The 16,456-nt window shown below is 32.8% G+C and overlaps 2 protein-coding genes across 2 annotated transcripts; both read left to right on the top strand.

The window, feature by feature from the left end:
* Positions 1 to 202: 202 nt before the first annotated feature.
* Positions 203 to 2,711, top strand: LOC125574885 (26S proteasome regulatory subunit 6A homolog). The gene is made up of 10 exons (XM_048780141.1): positions 203 to 444; positions 683 to 799; positions 880 to 987; positions 1,061 to 1,252; positions 1,329 to 1,520; positions 1,619 to 1,737; positions 1,809 to 1,896; positions 1,999 to 2,118; positions 2,192 to 2,332; positions 2,427 to 2,711. The coding sequence occupies exons 1-10, from the start codon at positions 325 to 327 to the stop codon at positions 2,502 to 2,504; spliced, it is 1,275 nt and encodes a 424-aa protein (XP_048636098.1). The 5' UTR covers positions 203 to 324; the 3' UTR covers positions 2,505 to 2,711.
* A 1,681-nt stretch (positions 2,712 to 4,392) lies between these two features.
* Positions 4,393 to 7,708, top strand: LOC111206216 (E3 ubiquitin-protein ligase IPI1-like). Its single transcript, XM_048780138.1, has 6 exons — positions 4,393 to 4,827; positions 6,003 to 6,175; positions 6,297 to 6,352; positions 6,431 to 6,456; positions 6,538 to 6,931; positions 7,004 to 7,708. Exons 1-6 carry the CDS (start codon positions 4,626 to 4,628, stop codon positions 7,389 to 7,391), a joined length of 1,239 nt encoding a protein of 412 aa, XP_048636095.1. The 5' UTR covers positions 4,393 to 4,625; the 3' UTR covers positions 7,392 to 7,708.
* Positions 7,709 to 16,456: the final 8,748 nt, after the last annotated feature.

Genomic DNA, 16,456 nt, shown 5'->3' with positions numbered 1-16,456 from the left:
GTTCTTTTCTTTGACGCGGTGGTGAACGCTGCAGAGAAAGGGTACATGGACTCTTATCGTACTAGATTATTCGGTATAACTAAACCAGACGATTCAGTTAAAATTGGTTTATTTCAGTTGTACCAGATTAAAACACTCTGGTTCCTTCAGAAGGTTACGCCTATCGTTTCTTCAAAAACAAGTTTTCCTAAAAGAAAAAAAATATATTTAATTATTTTCTCTCGTCTTCTCTTCTCTTCTCTATAATCGCCTCTTGAGAACCCCTCCCCAAACTCTCCTCCGGCGATCTCTCTCTCTCTCTCCGACGATTAGAAGGCTATTGAGATGGCAACTCCGATGGTAGAAGACACGTCAAGCTTCGAAGAGGATCAGCTCGCGTCCATGTCCACCGAAGACATCGTTAGAGCTACTCGTCTCCTCGACAACGAGATTCGAATTCTCAAGGTTCGATCCCTTCACTCTCTATCGATCTCTACCTTTCGCTTGATTGCGCTTCTGAATGTTGGATTCAATTCAACAGTTCCTTAGAAGAATTCGATTAAGGTCTTGCTACTATCTGGTTTAGGGTTTTGAGTGATTTGTAATCCGTTTTTTTGAATTGCTTGGGGGTTTATTAGTATTAGCTCGAAAGTTTGCATTTTTAGCTCATTGGTAATTGATATGTGCTGATCTGTGTATGTAGGAAGACGCGCAAAGAACAAATCTTGAATGTGATTCTTACAAGGAGAAGATAAAGGAGAATCAAGAGAAGATTAAACTCAACAAGCAGCTTCCTTACTTGGTTGGCAACATTGTCGAGGTACTACTCTCAACATCGTCATTTCCTTGGTTTTGCTTTTAGGATCTTGGAGTTTTAAGTACAACTGTTATGTTATTAAGATATTGGAGATGAATCCTGAAGACGATGCTGAGGAAGACGGTGCTAATATTGACCTTGACTCGCAACGGAAGGGGAAGTGTGTTGTGTTGAAAACCTCTACACGACAGGTGAGACTTTTAATACCCGTTCTCTCATGTGCGTTCTTTATAGATTCTCTGAGGAAATACTTTTGCATTGCAGACAATCTTTCTACCAGTTGTTGGCCTGGTGGACCCCGATAGCCTGAAGCCTGGTGATTTGGTTGGAGTGAATAAAGACAGTTACTTGATTTTGGACACCTTGCCATCAGAGTATGACTCTAGGGTTAAAGCCATGGAGGTTGATGAGAAACCTACCGAAGATTACAATGACATTGGAGGACTAGAGAAGCAGGTTTGTTTATTCGCTTTGCTTGAATTGCTTCTGTGTGTTGCGTATTGAATCTTAGTGAGTTAATTTTGGGAAACAGATCCAAGAGCTTGTAGAGGCAATTGTGCTCCCCATGACGCACAAGGAGCGTTTCGAGAAGCTGGGTGTTCGTCCACCGAAGGGAGTGCTTTTATATGGCCCTCCAGGGACTGGTAAAACTTTAATGGCACGTGCCTGTGCAGCACAGACCAATGCCACCTTCCTAAAATTGGCAGGTCCTCAATTGGTCCAGGTATATATGAGTAATAATATATTGTAGTGTGACAATCAATACACTTTGCCTGTCATCCACAGAGCTTCAAAATTGTGTTTGTGTCTGGATGTGTGCAGATGTTTATTGGAGACGGAGCAAAACTTGTCCGTGATGCCTTTCAACTAGCGAAAGAGAAAGCTCCATGCATCATCTTCATTGATGAAATCGATGCCATTGGTACCAAGCGTTTTGACAGGTATATAAATCTTTTTTCTGATTCAGTTCTTCTACAAGCTCACTGACTATATTCTTTGGCTGGGAGTGCAGTGAAGTAAGTGGAGACAGGGAAGTGCAGAGGACTATGTTGGAGCTACTTAATCAGCTTGATGGATTCAGTAGCGATGAGCGTATTAAGGTGAGAGTCTTTCTTTATTCTAGGAAGTAGGAACTAGTCATACTCTGTCTATATAGCGCCCCACAAAGCAGCAGTAACAGTCTAACCTTTCAATAATTTCAGGTGATTGCAGCCACTAACCGTGCAGATATTCTGGACCCAGCGCTCATGCGTTCTGGTCGATTAGACAGGAAGATTGAGTTCCCACATCCAACAGAAGAAGCAAGAGCCAGAATCTTGCAGGTTTGTCTCTCAAATTTTATGAACATGACTCTTAGCTCACATTACTCAACTAACCCGAACTGAATGAATACAGATCCACTCGAGGAAGATGAATGTACACCCAGACGTCAACTTTGAGGAGCTTGCAAGATCGACAGATGATTTCAATGGCGCTCAACTGAAAGCAGTATGTGTAGAGGCTGGCATGTTAGCTCTTCGCCGTGATGCCACAGAGGTAAGAATATACATGGTTTTACGTTTCTTTATGATGAAAGTTTTGTCTGGTTTATAAACATGGGGTTCTCTGTTATCGTGGTATGTGTTGTCAGGTGAACCATGAGGACTTCAATGAAGGTATCATCCAAGTCCAGGCCAAGAAGAAAGCAAGTTTGAACTACTACGCCTAATCTCTATTTTTGTTTGCTCTCATCTTTCAACTAGTGTTGCATTCCTATTTGGATATTTTCATATTTTCAAATCAGGATATGTATTATCGAAATACATTTTGTTGTGTTCATCTTCTTTTCTTCTGAGACAAGAAAATGAATTTTATATGGTGTACCATTTTTTTATTGTTGAATTGTGTTTGTCAGAAAAAATCTTTTACATTCTTATCAGTTTGTGTCAATCTGTGTCAGCGTATGTATATTATGCAAGTATTTAATGTGTTAAAAATTAAAACATAATGCAAAGTTGCAAACGATCTTAAAATTCATGGGAGAAAAATATTGTAGCTTTGCAGAGTAAACAAAAGAAAAGAGAGAAATAACCAACACTTAATCTCCTTCGAGAAAAGTAGGATTAGTGGCTCCCTCCTTCTATTAAGCTCACACTAAGCTCCCTTCATCGTTTAAGACATCTCCATCCCCACTCCATAATTTACTCCACAAATGGAGTGAGAAATGGAGTATGAACAAAAAAATGGAGTATGAACAAAAAATAAAAAATCTCTCTATTTATGGAGTACTCACTTTTTTGTTTCTTCACTACTTCATTTTCCACTCCATTTTATAGTAAGTTATGGAGTGGAGATGGAGATGCTCGCCTTCTCCCACAAAGCTGTCACATTCAATCGCCAGTTAGAAAAAGCAACTTGACTAAAAGGTTTGATGATATTTTTTAAGGTTTGATTATATTTGACTAGCAAAATGCACATCATTAGGCCTGAGATTATTATCCGGGATCCGGATCCAATTTGAGATCCATTCCGAAAATATGATATTTGAGGTGTCTGAATCAGATAGTAAAATATTGGATCCGTCAAAACCGAATCCGAATCTGAATATCTTAACTTTTAGATCTAGATCCGTATTTTTAAAATATATTAAAATTTTAAATTTCATTGATATTTATATTTGATATATTAATATGTATACATAAATTAGTCTTATAATATTATATTTTAATTTTTAAAATATTATCCATATATATATATATATAAATCTTAAATAAATATTAGATTTAAGTATTATTAAAAAAATGTCATTTATAAAAATATATTTATTTTAAATTGTTTTAACAGATTCGGATCCAAATATCCACATGATGGATATCCGAATTTCAAGTATCCAGAAACCATAAATCTGGATCTAAATATTAAATTAACAAAACCGACGGATCTGGATCCTGTACCCTAAATTTTCCGGATATCTGAATCCAGCCCAGGCCTACACATCATTGATGGCCGTAGAAATTGGCCCACTAGATTGGTTTATTTCAGTTGTACTAGATTGAAACAGTACACTTCCTTAATAATTTATGCCTATCATTTCTCTGAAAACAAGTTTTCCTAAGAAAATATAATTATCCAATGTTAAAAAAAAACACATTATTTTTCTTAATTAAATCTATCTTTTAATTTAATTGAACTTTTTAGGAAAATAGTGTTATCAAATTTAAGTAAGACAACAAAAATGTAAAACCTCAGGAAAATAACAATGTCTTAACTCTCGTTTTAAATTCATCTATATTTTGTATCAATGTTTTTATTGTGTGATCATTGTAATTTAAATTTAATCAAATAAATTTAATTTACAAAATAGAATAAGAAACAAATCCAGATATGATTATTTTATTCATATTTAAACTTAAAAGACACAAAAATGATGAAAATTAAAATTTGATACCAAAAATAGAATGTTAAATTACCAAGGTGGTATTAGAAAAGAGAGAAAAAAAGGAAATAGGTAATAAGAAGGTGATGTCAAGTAGACAAATCCGTCAGAATAAATCTGAGCCGTCCAAAAGTTTCGAATATTTGGACAGCGTTCAATCTTTCCTCACACAAAACATAACCCGAGAGAGAAAAAAAACTTCAAATTTTTTCTTTGGCTTTCCTTCTTCTGGGTCTCTGGCTGTGACTTCACAGATTCATATTCTGTTTTAAATCAATCAAATTGAAAGCTTAAGGAATTGAGGGGAGGGAGAATTTTTTTTTTTTTTTGGTGTGAATTGAATTGTGTCGTGATTGATTCGAGCTCTCGAGAAAAAAAAAAGGTTTTGAGATTTGATTGGATTTGATTTTGGTTATGGGTTTAGGCAATAAGCTTAACAAATTCAATTTCGGCGATACTGATCTGGCCCACGAAGGTGGTGCCGCTGATGGAGGAGATCCTCGCGACGAAGGAGATGGCTTTGGCTCGGCTGCGTGTTCGATTTGTCTCGATACGGTTGCTAAAGACGGCGATCGAGCGTGGGCTAATCTTCAATGTGGCCACCTGTTTCATCTTGGTATGTTCCGGTTTTGAGTTTTGTCTGAAAAAATCATTTAATTTTGAATTTGAATTTTCTAGATCTGCCTTTTGGTTTGATTCGGTTTGGTGAATTATGATCCTGTTACGTTCTGGTTTGTGGCTACCATTGTCTGTGTGATGTGACCCTTTTTGTTGTAGTTGATCATTGGTGGATATTGAGCTTTGAAACCACTCTGTTCATGGTTTATGTAATCATGATTTGGTTTGATTCGGTTTGGTGAATTATTGTTCTGTTACGTTCTGGTTTGTGGCTAGATGTTGACCCTTTTGGTTGTTATGAGCTTTGGTGGATATTGAGCTTTGAAACCACTCTGTTCATGGTTTATGTAATCATGATTTGGTTTGATTCGGTTTGGTGAATTATTGTTCTGTTACGTTCTGGTTTGTGGCTAGATGTTGACCCTTTTGGTTGTTATGAGCTTTGGTGGGTATTGAGCTTTGAAACTAATTGGTTCATGCTTGATGTAATCATTACCTGCTCTAATTGTTTGTTGAGAGGTTATGCATATAGCATCGAGTAGGGCTTGATGATCACTCTTTGATTACTAATGCCAAGTTTGTGTGATTGATCTCTCCTCCTTGTTTGATGCATCTACTAGCTCACCACATTGTGTTTCAGCCGTAATTAGCATTATGTGCTCTCTTCGTTAGTGTTGTTTTACGAGGGAATGATTAACTCGAAAAGTTCATATGAGTCTCTTTGCTTCGTAGTCTTTGTTCACTGTTTGACAATCTTGGATGTATAGATAGGATTATCTGTGTGTTATAAAGTTTTAAACTACTCTGTTCATTGGTGAGCTTTGAAACTACTCTGTTCATGGTTTATGTAAAATCATGATTTGGTCAAATTTTTTTTTTTGGTGAGGCTATGCAGATAGCATTGAGTAGGGCTGTTTCATTAGAAATGCCAAGTTTGTTTTATTGAACTCTCCTCCTTGTTTGATGCATCTATTAGCTCACCAGGGAATGGTTAACTTGAAAGTTGATATGAGGCTTTACTTCTTCAGTCTATGTTTCACTGTTTGACGAGGATGTCTAGATAGGAGTATCCCTGTGTGTTTAAAATTTATAAGTTTGTCTAGTTTCCTTATAGATTGTATTTTCCAGCTAAAGTTATTTAACTTCACATCTGTTTCGTTTGCCTTTTTCTAGATTGTATTGGCTCAGCTTTCAACGCAAAGGGCGTGATGCAGTGCCCAAACTGTCGGAAAATAGAGAAAGGCCAGTGGCTTTACGCAAACGGTTGCCGTTCACACCCTGAATTTAATGTCGAGGATTGGTTTCATGAAGATGAGTTTTTTGATATCGGAGGCTACTCCGAAGTGGTAAACCCATATCCCTCCCAAAGTTCTTACTTCTTACTCCTCTGCCTTCCATGGTGAGGATTAATTCTTTTAATTGTTTAAGTTCCTTGTCGAAAATGCCTGTGTTTATGTATCTTTGCAGGCTTTTGGAGTTCACTGGTGCCCATTTGGAAGTTCAGCGCGTCTTCCTTCTTTCGAGTAAGTACACGAATTGCAAAATAATCATTGCGTAATTTAACACTAGTTTGCTAATGAATCTCTCTTAAAACTTTGTAGTGATGGAGAATTTTCGCCGAGTTCGTGTAAGACATTGTCATATTGGTTTATTTATCGTTTCTGGCATTTTGGTTTATTGACTATTTGAGTTTGACACAATGGTACAGATCACGATCTTTTCAGCCAGCAAGGCTACTTTACAGAACCAGCAGCGCCAACAGCAGGTCACCCATGTCCATACGTAACCTACATTGGCCCGGTTCATTCGTCTTCCTCTTCCACTGGAGGCGTTTCAGAGAGTTCAACTTTCACTTGGAACACCGGCTCATCGGTTTCCAATGAAGTCCCAGCTCCTTATGGTTTCCCTGTTGATCCACACTATCACGGCTGGGATTATCCCTCCCCTCCACCTCCACCGCAACAGCACTTCTCCCTTTCTGTCCCAAACGTGGGCAGTCCAACTCAGCCCACTCCGCCACCAGCTGCTGCAAGGACTTCCCGAGCCAACGGACCAAGACCGCCGCAGTTCATGCGTCCATCATATCATGGTCAAACTCACAGGTAACATATCTTCTCTGTCTTGACTTCAAAGTGGAATTATTAAAAGCCTTATATTGGTGGTGGTCTTTGCAGTTCTAGTGGTAGAGCAGGGAGCTCGGTGGCACCGCCTTTTCCGGGAAGCAACGCTCGGACAAGAGACAGAACGCAAGCTCTTCAAGCCTATTACCAACAGTCCACTGCACAGTCACACCAACAACCTGATTCGCCTGTAGTCTCTCGTGGGCCTGTATTCCCCTCTGGACGGAGGCCCAGTAGAGGATCAGCTTCTTCTTCTTCGGATCAGGCAGGGGGGAGCGGGTTTCTCCGGTTTAACATATGGGAGAGGGAGCCTTATATGCCGTTGCAACAGGCGTACCCGGTTAACCAGATGGACAGAGAACCATCCATTTGGACATCTTCTTATAATGAAGGAGCAGGAAGCTTCCTTCAGAGGCATGGCGGCGGAGGAGGATCATCGTAAGCCAGCCGGTGAGAGGCAATTCTCATGAACGTTGGACCCTAAAAACATAAAAAGAAAACAATTGGGAATTTGATATTTGAGAAAAAACCTGCATGCTCAAAGTTATGTGATGAATTGATAATCTTAAAAACACAAAAGAATTGGTATGTAATGGGGTTTGGAGAGAGACTGCTACTTCCCTTGTTTGGTGGTGACCATGCGGTTCGAGCCGGTTTGGGTCCGGGTTAGCATAAGGTGGTTTTGATCTTTGCTTTTGTTATGTGGCTACAATGTGGGTATCCATGTGAAATACCCTAATGGAACATAACTTTTTCTTATTGACAAGTTACAATCTAAGTTCTGACTTTCGCCCATCACAAGGACAAGTTACCAATACTATAGTCAATGTGACAACAAAAAAATAGAGAGAAACAAAATCATGTTTTGAAAATGGCAATTCACTCTTCTAATACTTTCACTGGGATTGTTCTGTGTTATTGCACACGAGATACTTATTTGTTGCATGCAAATTTGGAGTTTTGGTTCTTATAGTCTCAATGAAAAGAGAAAGGTGGAGTTATAGTTCACATATCAAAAGTTTGGGGTCGTTTGGCAATGATTAAAACTTGGGGGACGATAAATATATTTATAAAAAATATAAATTAGGGCAGAAAAACCCTAGCCATTTGCTTTCGTCTCCTCAGCTCGGTGACATGCATAGCCAATCTAAACGCATTTTACATTTGTATTAATGTACATTAATTTTTTTTTATAGTATATGGACATCGTTTTAACTTTTTGTCAATCAATTTAGTAAAACTTTATAATACTTTCTAAATTGATGGACTAACTACTATAAAATCGTTATTTTTTAGGAAAACGGAGACAACAAAGGTTAGTGAAAAATGCAACTATACATTAAAACAATATTATCATATTTTAAAATTTTCTCAAAATCTATGTGTTAACCCCTACGAAAATATTGATTTTTTTTTATAAATGCTCTATGTATTGAAGCCTATGATATTTAGTGTTATTTTAAAATTTCTAAACACATTCTATATTTATATTAATATATTAAACTCTCTTTCATGGTACATGAACATCGTTTTAATTTTTTTTATTAATTAATTTAGTAAAACTTCATAATACTCTTTAAATTGGTGGATTAACCTTTATAAAATCGCTATTCTCTAGAATAACGGAGACAACAAATGTTCTAAACCGCTTTGACCTTCATAATATGATAGTGAATTATGCAACTATGTATTAAAACAATATTTTTTATATTTTTGATTTTTTTTCAAAATCTATGTGTTAACCCCAATGAAAATATTGAATTTTTCGGTAAATGCTCTATATATTGAAGCATGTGATCTTTAGTGTTGTTTTAAAATTTCTAAACACAATATATTTTTGTATTAATGTATATTAAACTCTCTGTCATGGTAGATGGGCATCGTTTTAATTTTTTGTCAATAAATTTAGTAAAACTTCATAATACTCCCTAAATTGGTAGACTAATCACTATAAAATCGCTATTTTATAGAGAAACGAAGACAAAAAAGTTCCAAACTCTTTGACCTTCATCATATGTTAGTGAAAGATGCAACTACTCATTAAAACAGTATTTTCATATTTTTGAATTATTTTCAAAATCTATGTGTTAACCCCTACGAAAATATTGAATTTTTCGGTAAATGCTCTATATAATGAAACCTATGATTTTTAGTGTTGTTTAAAATTTCTAAACACATTTTACATTTGTATTAATGTATATTAAACTCTCTTTTTGGTATATAGGCATCGTTTTAATGTTTTTCAATTAATTTAGTAAAGCTTCAAAATATTTCCTAAATTAGTGGATTAACCACTATAAAATTGCTATTTTCTAGAGAAACGGAGACAACAAAAGTTCTAAACCTCTGTGATATTCATTATATGTTTGTGAAGATACAACTATGCATTAAAACAGTATTTTTATATTTTTAATTTTTTCTCAAAAACTATGTGTTAACCCCTATGAAAATATTGAATTTTCCGGTAAATGCTCTATATATTGAAGCATGTGATCTTTAGTGTTGTTTTTAAATTTCTAAACACATTCTACATTTGTATTAATGTATTTTAAACTCTCTTTCATGGTTCATGAGCATCATTTTAATTTTTTCAATTAATTAATAAATCTTCAAAATATTTCCTAAATTGGTGGACAAAGCACTATAAAATCGCTATTTTCTACAGAAACGGAGACAACAAAAGTTCTAAACCTCTTTGATCTTCATTATATGTTTGTGAAAGATGCAACTATGCATTAAAACAGAATTTTCATATTTTTGATTTTTTCTCAAAATCTATGTGTTAACCTCTACGAAAATATAGAATTTTTCGGTAAATGCTCTATATATTGAAGCATGTGATCTTTAGTGTTGTTTTAAAATTTTTAAACACATTATATATTTGTATTAATGTATATTAAACTCTCTTTCATGGTACATGGGCATCGTTTTAATTTTTTGTCAATAAATTTAGTAAAACTTCATAATATTCCCTAAATTGGTAGACTAATCACTATAAAATAGCTATTTTATAGAGAAACGAAGACAATAAAGTTTCAAACCTCTTTGACCTTCATCATATGTGAGTGAAAGATGCAACTACAAATTAAAACAGTATTTTCATATTTTTGAATATTTTCAAAATCTATGTGTTAACCCCTATGAAAATATTGAATTTTTCGGTAAATACTCTATATAATGAAGCCTATGATTTTAGTGTTGTTTTAAAATTTCTAAACACATTCTACATTTATAATGTATATTAAACTCTCTTTTTTTGGTATATAGGCATCGTTTTAATGTTTTTCAATTAATTTAGTAAAGCTTCAAAATATTCCCTAAATTAGTGGATTAACCATTATAAAATTGTTATTTTCTAGAGAAACGGAGACAACAAAAGTTCTAAACCTCTGTGATATTCATTATATGTTTGTGAAAGATGCAACTATGCATTAAAACATTATTTTTATTTTTTTGATTTTTTTCTCAAAACTATGTGTTAATCCCTACGAAAATATTGAATTTTTCGGTAAATGCTCTATATATTGAAGCATGTGATCTTTAGGGTTATTTTAAAATTTCTAAACACATTCTACATTTGTATTAATGTATATTAAACTCTCTTTCATGGTTCATGAGCATCATTTTAATTTTTTCAATTAATTTAATAAATCTTCAAAATTTCCTAAATTGGTGGACAAAGCACTATAAATTCGCTATTTTCTAAAGAAACGGAGACAACAAAAGTTCCAAACCTCTTTGATCTTCATTATATGTTTGTGAAAGATGCAACTATGCATTAAAACAGAATTTTCATATTTTTGATTTTTCACAAAATCTATGTGTTAACCTCTACGAAAATATTGAATTTTTCGGTCAATGCTCTATATATTGAAGCATATGATCTTTAGTGTTGTTTTAAAATTTCTAAACACATTATATATTTGTATTAATGTATATTAAACTCTCTTTCATGGTACATGAGCATCGTTTTAATTTTTTGTCAATAAATTTAGTAAAACTTCATAATACTCCCTAAATTGGTAGACTAATCACTATAAAATCGCTATTTATAGAGAAACGAAGACAAAAAAGTTCCAAACCTCTTTGACCTTCATCATATGTTAGTGAAAGATGCAACTATGCATTAAAACAATATTTTCATATTTTTAATTTTTTTCAAAATCTATGTGTTAACCCCTACGAAAATATTGAATTTTTCGTTAAATGCTCTATATACTGAAGCATATGATTTTTAGTGTTGTTTTAAAATTTCTAAACACATTCTACATTTGTATTAATGTATATTAAACTCAGTTTCATGAAACATGGGCATCGGTTTAAGTTTTTTGTCAATTAAATTAGTAAAACTTCATAATACTCTCTAAATTGGTGGACTAACCTTTATAAAATCTCTATTTTCTAGGGAAATTGAGACAACAAAAGTTTTAAACCTCTTTGACCTTCATCATATGTTAGTGAAGGATGCAAATATGCATTAAAACAGATTTTTATATTTTTAAATTTTTTTCAAAATCTATGGGCTAACCCCTACGAAAATACTGATTTTTCGGTAAATGCTCTAATAATGAAGCATATGATCTTTGGGGTTGTTTTAAAATTTATAAACACATTCTACATTTGTATTAATGTATATTAAACTCATTTTCATGGTACATGGGCATCGTTTTAATTTTTTGTCAATTAATTTAGTAAAACTTCATAATACTCCCTAAATTGGTGGACTAACCACTATAAAATAGCTATTCTCTAGAAACACGGAGACAAAAAAGGTCCCAAACCTCTTTGACCTTCATCATATGTTAGTGAAGGATGCAACTATGCATTAAAAAAAATTCATATTTTTAAAATTTTCTCAAAATCTATGGGCTAACCCCTACGAAAATACTGAATTTTTCGGTAAATGCTCTAATAATGAAGCATATGATCTTTGGGGTTGTTTTAAAATTTCTAAACACATTCTACATTTGTATTAATGTATATTAAACTCATTTTCATGGTACATGGGCATCATTTTAATTTTTTGTCAATTAAATTAGTAAAACTTCATAATACTCCCTAAATTGGTGGACTAACCACTATAAAATCGTTATTCTCTAGAAACATGGAGACAACAAAAGTTTCAAACCTCTTTGACCTTATCATATGTTAGTGAAGGATGCAACTATGCATTAAAACAGATTTTTCATATTTTTGAATTTTTCTCAAAATCTATGGGCTAACCCCTACGAAAATACTGATTTTTCGGTAAATGCTCTAATAATGAAGCATATGATCTTTGGGGTTGTTTTAAAATTTCTAAACACATTCTACATTTGTATTAATGTATATTAAACTCAGTTTCATGGTACATGGGCATCATTTTAATTTTTTGTCAATTAATTTAGTAAAACTTCATAATACTCTCTAAATTGGTGGACTAACCACTATAAAATAGCTATTCTCTAGAAACACGGAGACAAAAAAGGTTCCAAACCTCTTTGACCTTCATCATATGTTAGTGAAGGATGCAACTATGCATTAAAACAAAATTTTCATATTTTTGAATTTTTCTCAAAATCTATGGGCTAACCCCTACGAAAATACTGATTTTTCGGTAAATGCTCTAATAATAAAGCATATGATCTTTGGGGTTGTTTTAAAATTTCTAAACACATTCTACTTTTGTATTAATGTATATTAAACTCATTTTCATGGTACATGGGCATCGTTTTAATTTTTTGTCAATTAAATTAGTAAAACTTCATAATACTCCTAAATTGGTGGACTAACCACTATAAAATCGCTATTTTCTAGGGAAACGGAGACAACAAAAGTTTCAAACCTCTTTGACCTTCATCATATGTTAGTGAAGGATGCAAATATGCATTAAAACAGAATTTTCATATTTTTGAATTTTCTCAAATCTATGGGCTAACCCTACGAAAATACTGAATTTTTCGGTAAATGCTCTAATAATGAAGCATATGATCTTTGGGGTTGTTTTAAAATTTCTAAACACATTCTAAATTTTATTAATGTATATTAAACTCATTTTCATGGTACATGGGCATCGGTTTAATTTTTTGTCAATTAATTTAGTAAAACTTCATAATACTCCCTAAATTGGTGGACTAACCACTATAAAATAGTTATTCTCTAGAAACACGGAGACAAAAAAGGTCCCAAACCTCTTTGACCTTCATCATATGTTAGTGAAGGATGCAACTATGCATTAAAACAAAATTTTCATATTTTTAATTTTTCTCAAAATCTATGGGCTAACCCCTACGAAAATACTGAATTTTTCGGTAAATGCTCTAATAATGAAGCATATGATCTTTGGGGTTGTTTTAAAATTTCTAAACACATTCTACATTTGTATTAATGTATATTAAACTCATTTTCATGGTACATGGGCATCGTTTTAATTTTTTGTCAATTAATTTAGTAAAACTTCATAATACTCCCTAAATTGGTGGACTAACCACTATAAAATCGCTATTTCTAGGGAAATGGAGACAACAAAAGTTCCAAACCTCTTTGACCTTCATCATATGTTAGTGAAGGATGCAATATGCATTAAAACAGATTTTTCATATTTTTAATTTTTCTCAAAATCTATGGGCTAACCCCTACGAAAATACTGATTTTTCGGTAAATGCTCTAATAATGAAGCATATGATCTTTGGGGTTGTTTTAAAATTTCTAAACACATTCTACATTTGTATTAATGTATATTAAACTCATTTTCATGGTACATGGGCATCGTTTTAAGTTTTTTGTCAATTAAATTAGTAAAACTTCATAATACTCCCTAAATTGGTGGACTAACCACTATAAAATCGCTATTTTCTAGGGAAATGGAGACAACAAAAGTTCCAAACCTCTTTGACCTTCATCATATGTTAGTGAAGGATGCAACTATGCATTAAAACAGATTTTTCATATTTTTGAATTTTTCTCAAAATCTATGGGCTAACCCCTACGAAAATACTGAATTTTTCGGTAAATGCTCTAATAATGAAGCATATGATCTTTGGGGTTGTTTTAAAATTTCTAAACACATTCTACATTTGTATTAATGTATATTAAACTCATTTTCATGGTACATGGGCATCGTTTTAAGTTTTTTGTCAATTAAATTAGTAAAACTTCATAATACTCCCTAAATTGGTGGACTAACCACTATAAAATAGCTATTCTCTAGAAACACGGAGACAAAAAGGTTCCAAACCTCTTTGACCTTCATCATATGTTAGTGAAGGATGCAACTATGCATTAAAACAAAATTTTCATATTTTTGAATTTTTCTCAAAATCTATGGGCTAACCCCTACGAAAATACTGAATTTTTCGGTAAATGCTCTAATAATGAAGCATATGATCTTTGGGGTTGTTTTAAAATTTCTAAACACATTCTACATTTGTATTAATGTATATTAAACTCATTTTCATGGTACATGGGCATCGTTTTAATTTTTTGTCAATTAATTAGTAAAACTTCATAATACTTCCTAAATTGGTGGACTAACCACTATAAAATCGCTATTTTCTAGGGAAATGGAGACAACAAAAGTTCCAAACCTCTTTGACCTTCATCATATGTTAGTGAAGGATGCAACTATGCATTAAAACAAAATTTTCATATTTTTGAATTTTTCTCAAAATCTATGGGCTAACCCCTACGAAAATACTGAATTTTTCGGTAAATGCTCTAATAATGAAGCATATGATCTTTGGGGTTGTTTTAAAATTTCTAAACACATTCTACATTTTTATTAATGTATATTAAACTCATTTTCATGGTACATGGGCATCGTTTTAATTTTTTGTCAATTAAATTAGTAAAACTTCATAATACTTCCTAAATTGGTGGACTAACCACTATAAAATCGCTATTTTCTAGGGAAAAAGAGACAACAAAAGTTCCAAACCTCTTTGACCTTCATCATATGTTAGTGAAGGATGCAACTATGCATTAAAACAGATTTTTCATATTTTTGAATTTTTCTCAAAATCTATGGGCTAACCCCTACGAAAATACTGAATTTTTCGGTAAATGCTATAATAATGAAGCATATGATCTTTGGGGTTGTTTTAAAATTTCTAAACACATTCTACATTTTTATTAATGTATATTAAACTCATTTTCATGGTACATGGGCATCGTTTTAATTTTTTGTCAATTAATTTAGTAAAACTTCATAATACTCCCTAAATTGGTGGACTAACCACTATAAAATAGTTATTCTCTAGAAACACGGAGACAAAAAAGTTCCAAACCTCTTTGACCTTCATCATATGTTAGTGAAGGATGCAACTATGCATTAAATCAAAATTTTCATATTTTTGAATTTTTCTCAAAATCTATGGGCTAACCCCTACGAAAATACTGAATTTTTCGGTAAATGCTCTAATAATGAAGCATATGATCTTTGGGGTTGTTTTAAAATTTCTAAACACATTCTACATTTTATTAATGTATATTAAACTCATTTTCATGGTACATGGGCATCGTTTTAATTTTTTGTCAATTAAATTAGTAAAACTTCATAATACTTCCTAAATTGGTGGACTAACCACTATAAAATCGCTATTTTCTAGGAAATGGAGACAACAAAAGTTCCAAACCTCTTTGACCTTCATCATATGTTAGTGAAGGATGCAATTATGCATTAAAACAGATTTTCATATTTTTGAATTTTTCTCAAAATCTATGGGCTAACCCCTACGAAAATACTGAATTTTTCGGTAAATGCTATAATAATGAAGCATATGATCTTTGGGTTGTTTTAAAATTTCTAAACACATTCTACATTTTTATTAATGTATATTAAACTCATTTTCATGGTACATGGGCATCGTTTTAATTTTTTGTCAATTAATTTAGTAAAACTTCATAATACTCCTAAATTGGTGGACTAACCACTATAAAATAGTTATTCTCTAGAAACACGGAGACAAAAAAGTCCCAAACCTCTTTGACCTTCATCATATGTTAGTGAAGGATGCAACTATGCATTAAAACAAATTTTCATATTTTTGAATTTTTCTCAAAATCTATGGGCTAACCCCTACGAAAATACTGAATTTTTCGGTAAATGCTCTAATAATGAAGCATATGATCTTTGGGTTGTTTTAAAATTTCTAAACACATTCTACATTTTATTAATGTATATTAAACTCATTTTCATGGTACATGGGCATCGTTTTAATTTTTTGTCAATTAATTAGTAAAACTTCATAATACTTCCTAAATTGGTGGACTAACCACTATAAAATCGCTATTTTCTAGGGAAACGGAGACAACAAAAGTTCCAAACCTCTTTGACCTTCATCATATGTTAGTGAAGGATGCAATTATTCATTTAAACAGATTTTTCATATTTTTGAATTTTTCTCAAAATCTATGGGCTAACCCCTACGAAAATACTGAATTTTTCGGTAAATGCTCTAATAATGAAGCATATGATCTTTGGGGTTGTTTTAAAATTTTTAAACACATTCTACATTTTATTAATGTATA

The sequence above is a fragment of the Brassica napus genome, chromosome A5 (genome assembly GCF_020379485.1).
Source record: "Brassica napus cultivar Da-Ae chromosome A5, Da-Ae, whole genome shotgun sequence".
Classification (NCBI taxonomy): Eukaryota; Viridiplantae; Streptophyta; class Magnoliopsida; order Brassicales; family Brassicaceae; genus Brassica; species Brassica napus.
This window is presented reverse-complemented; position numbering and strand designations above follow the sequence as displayed.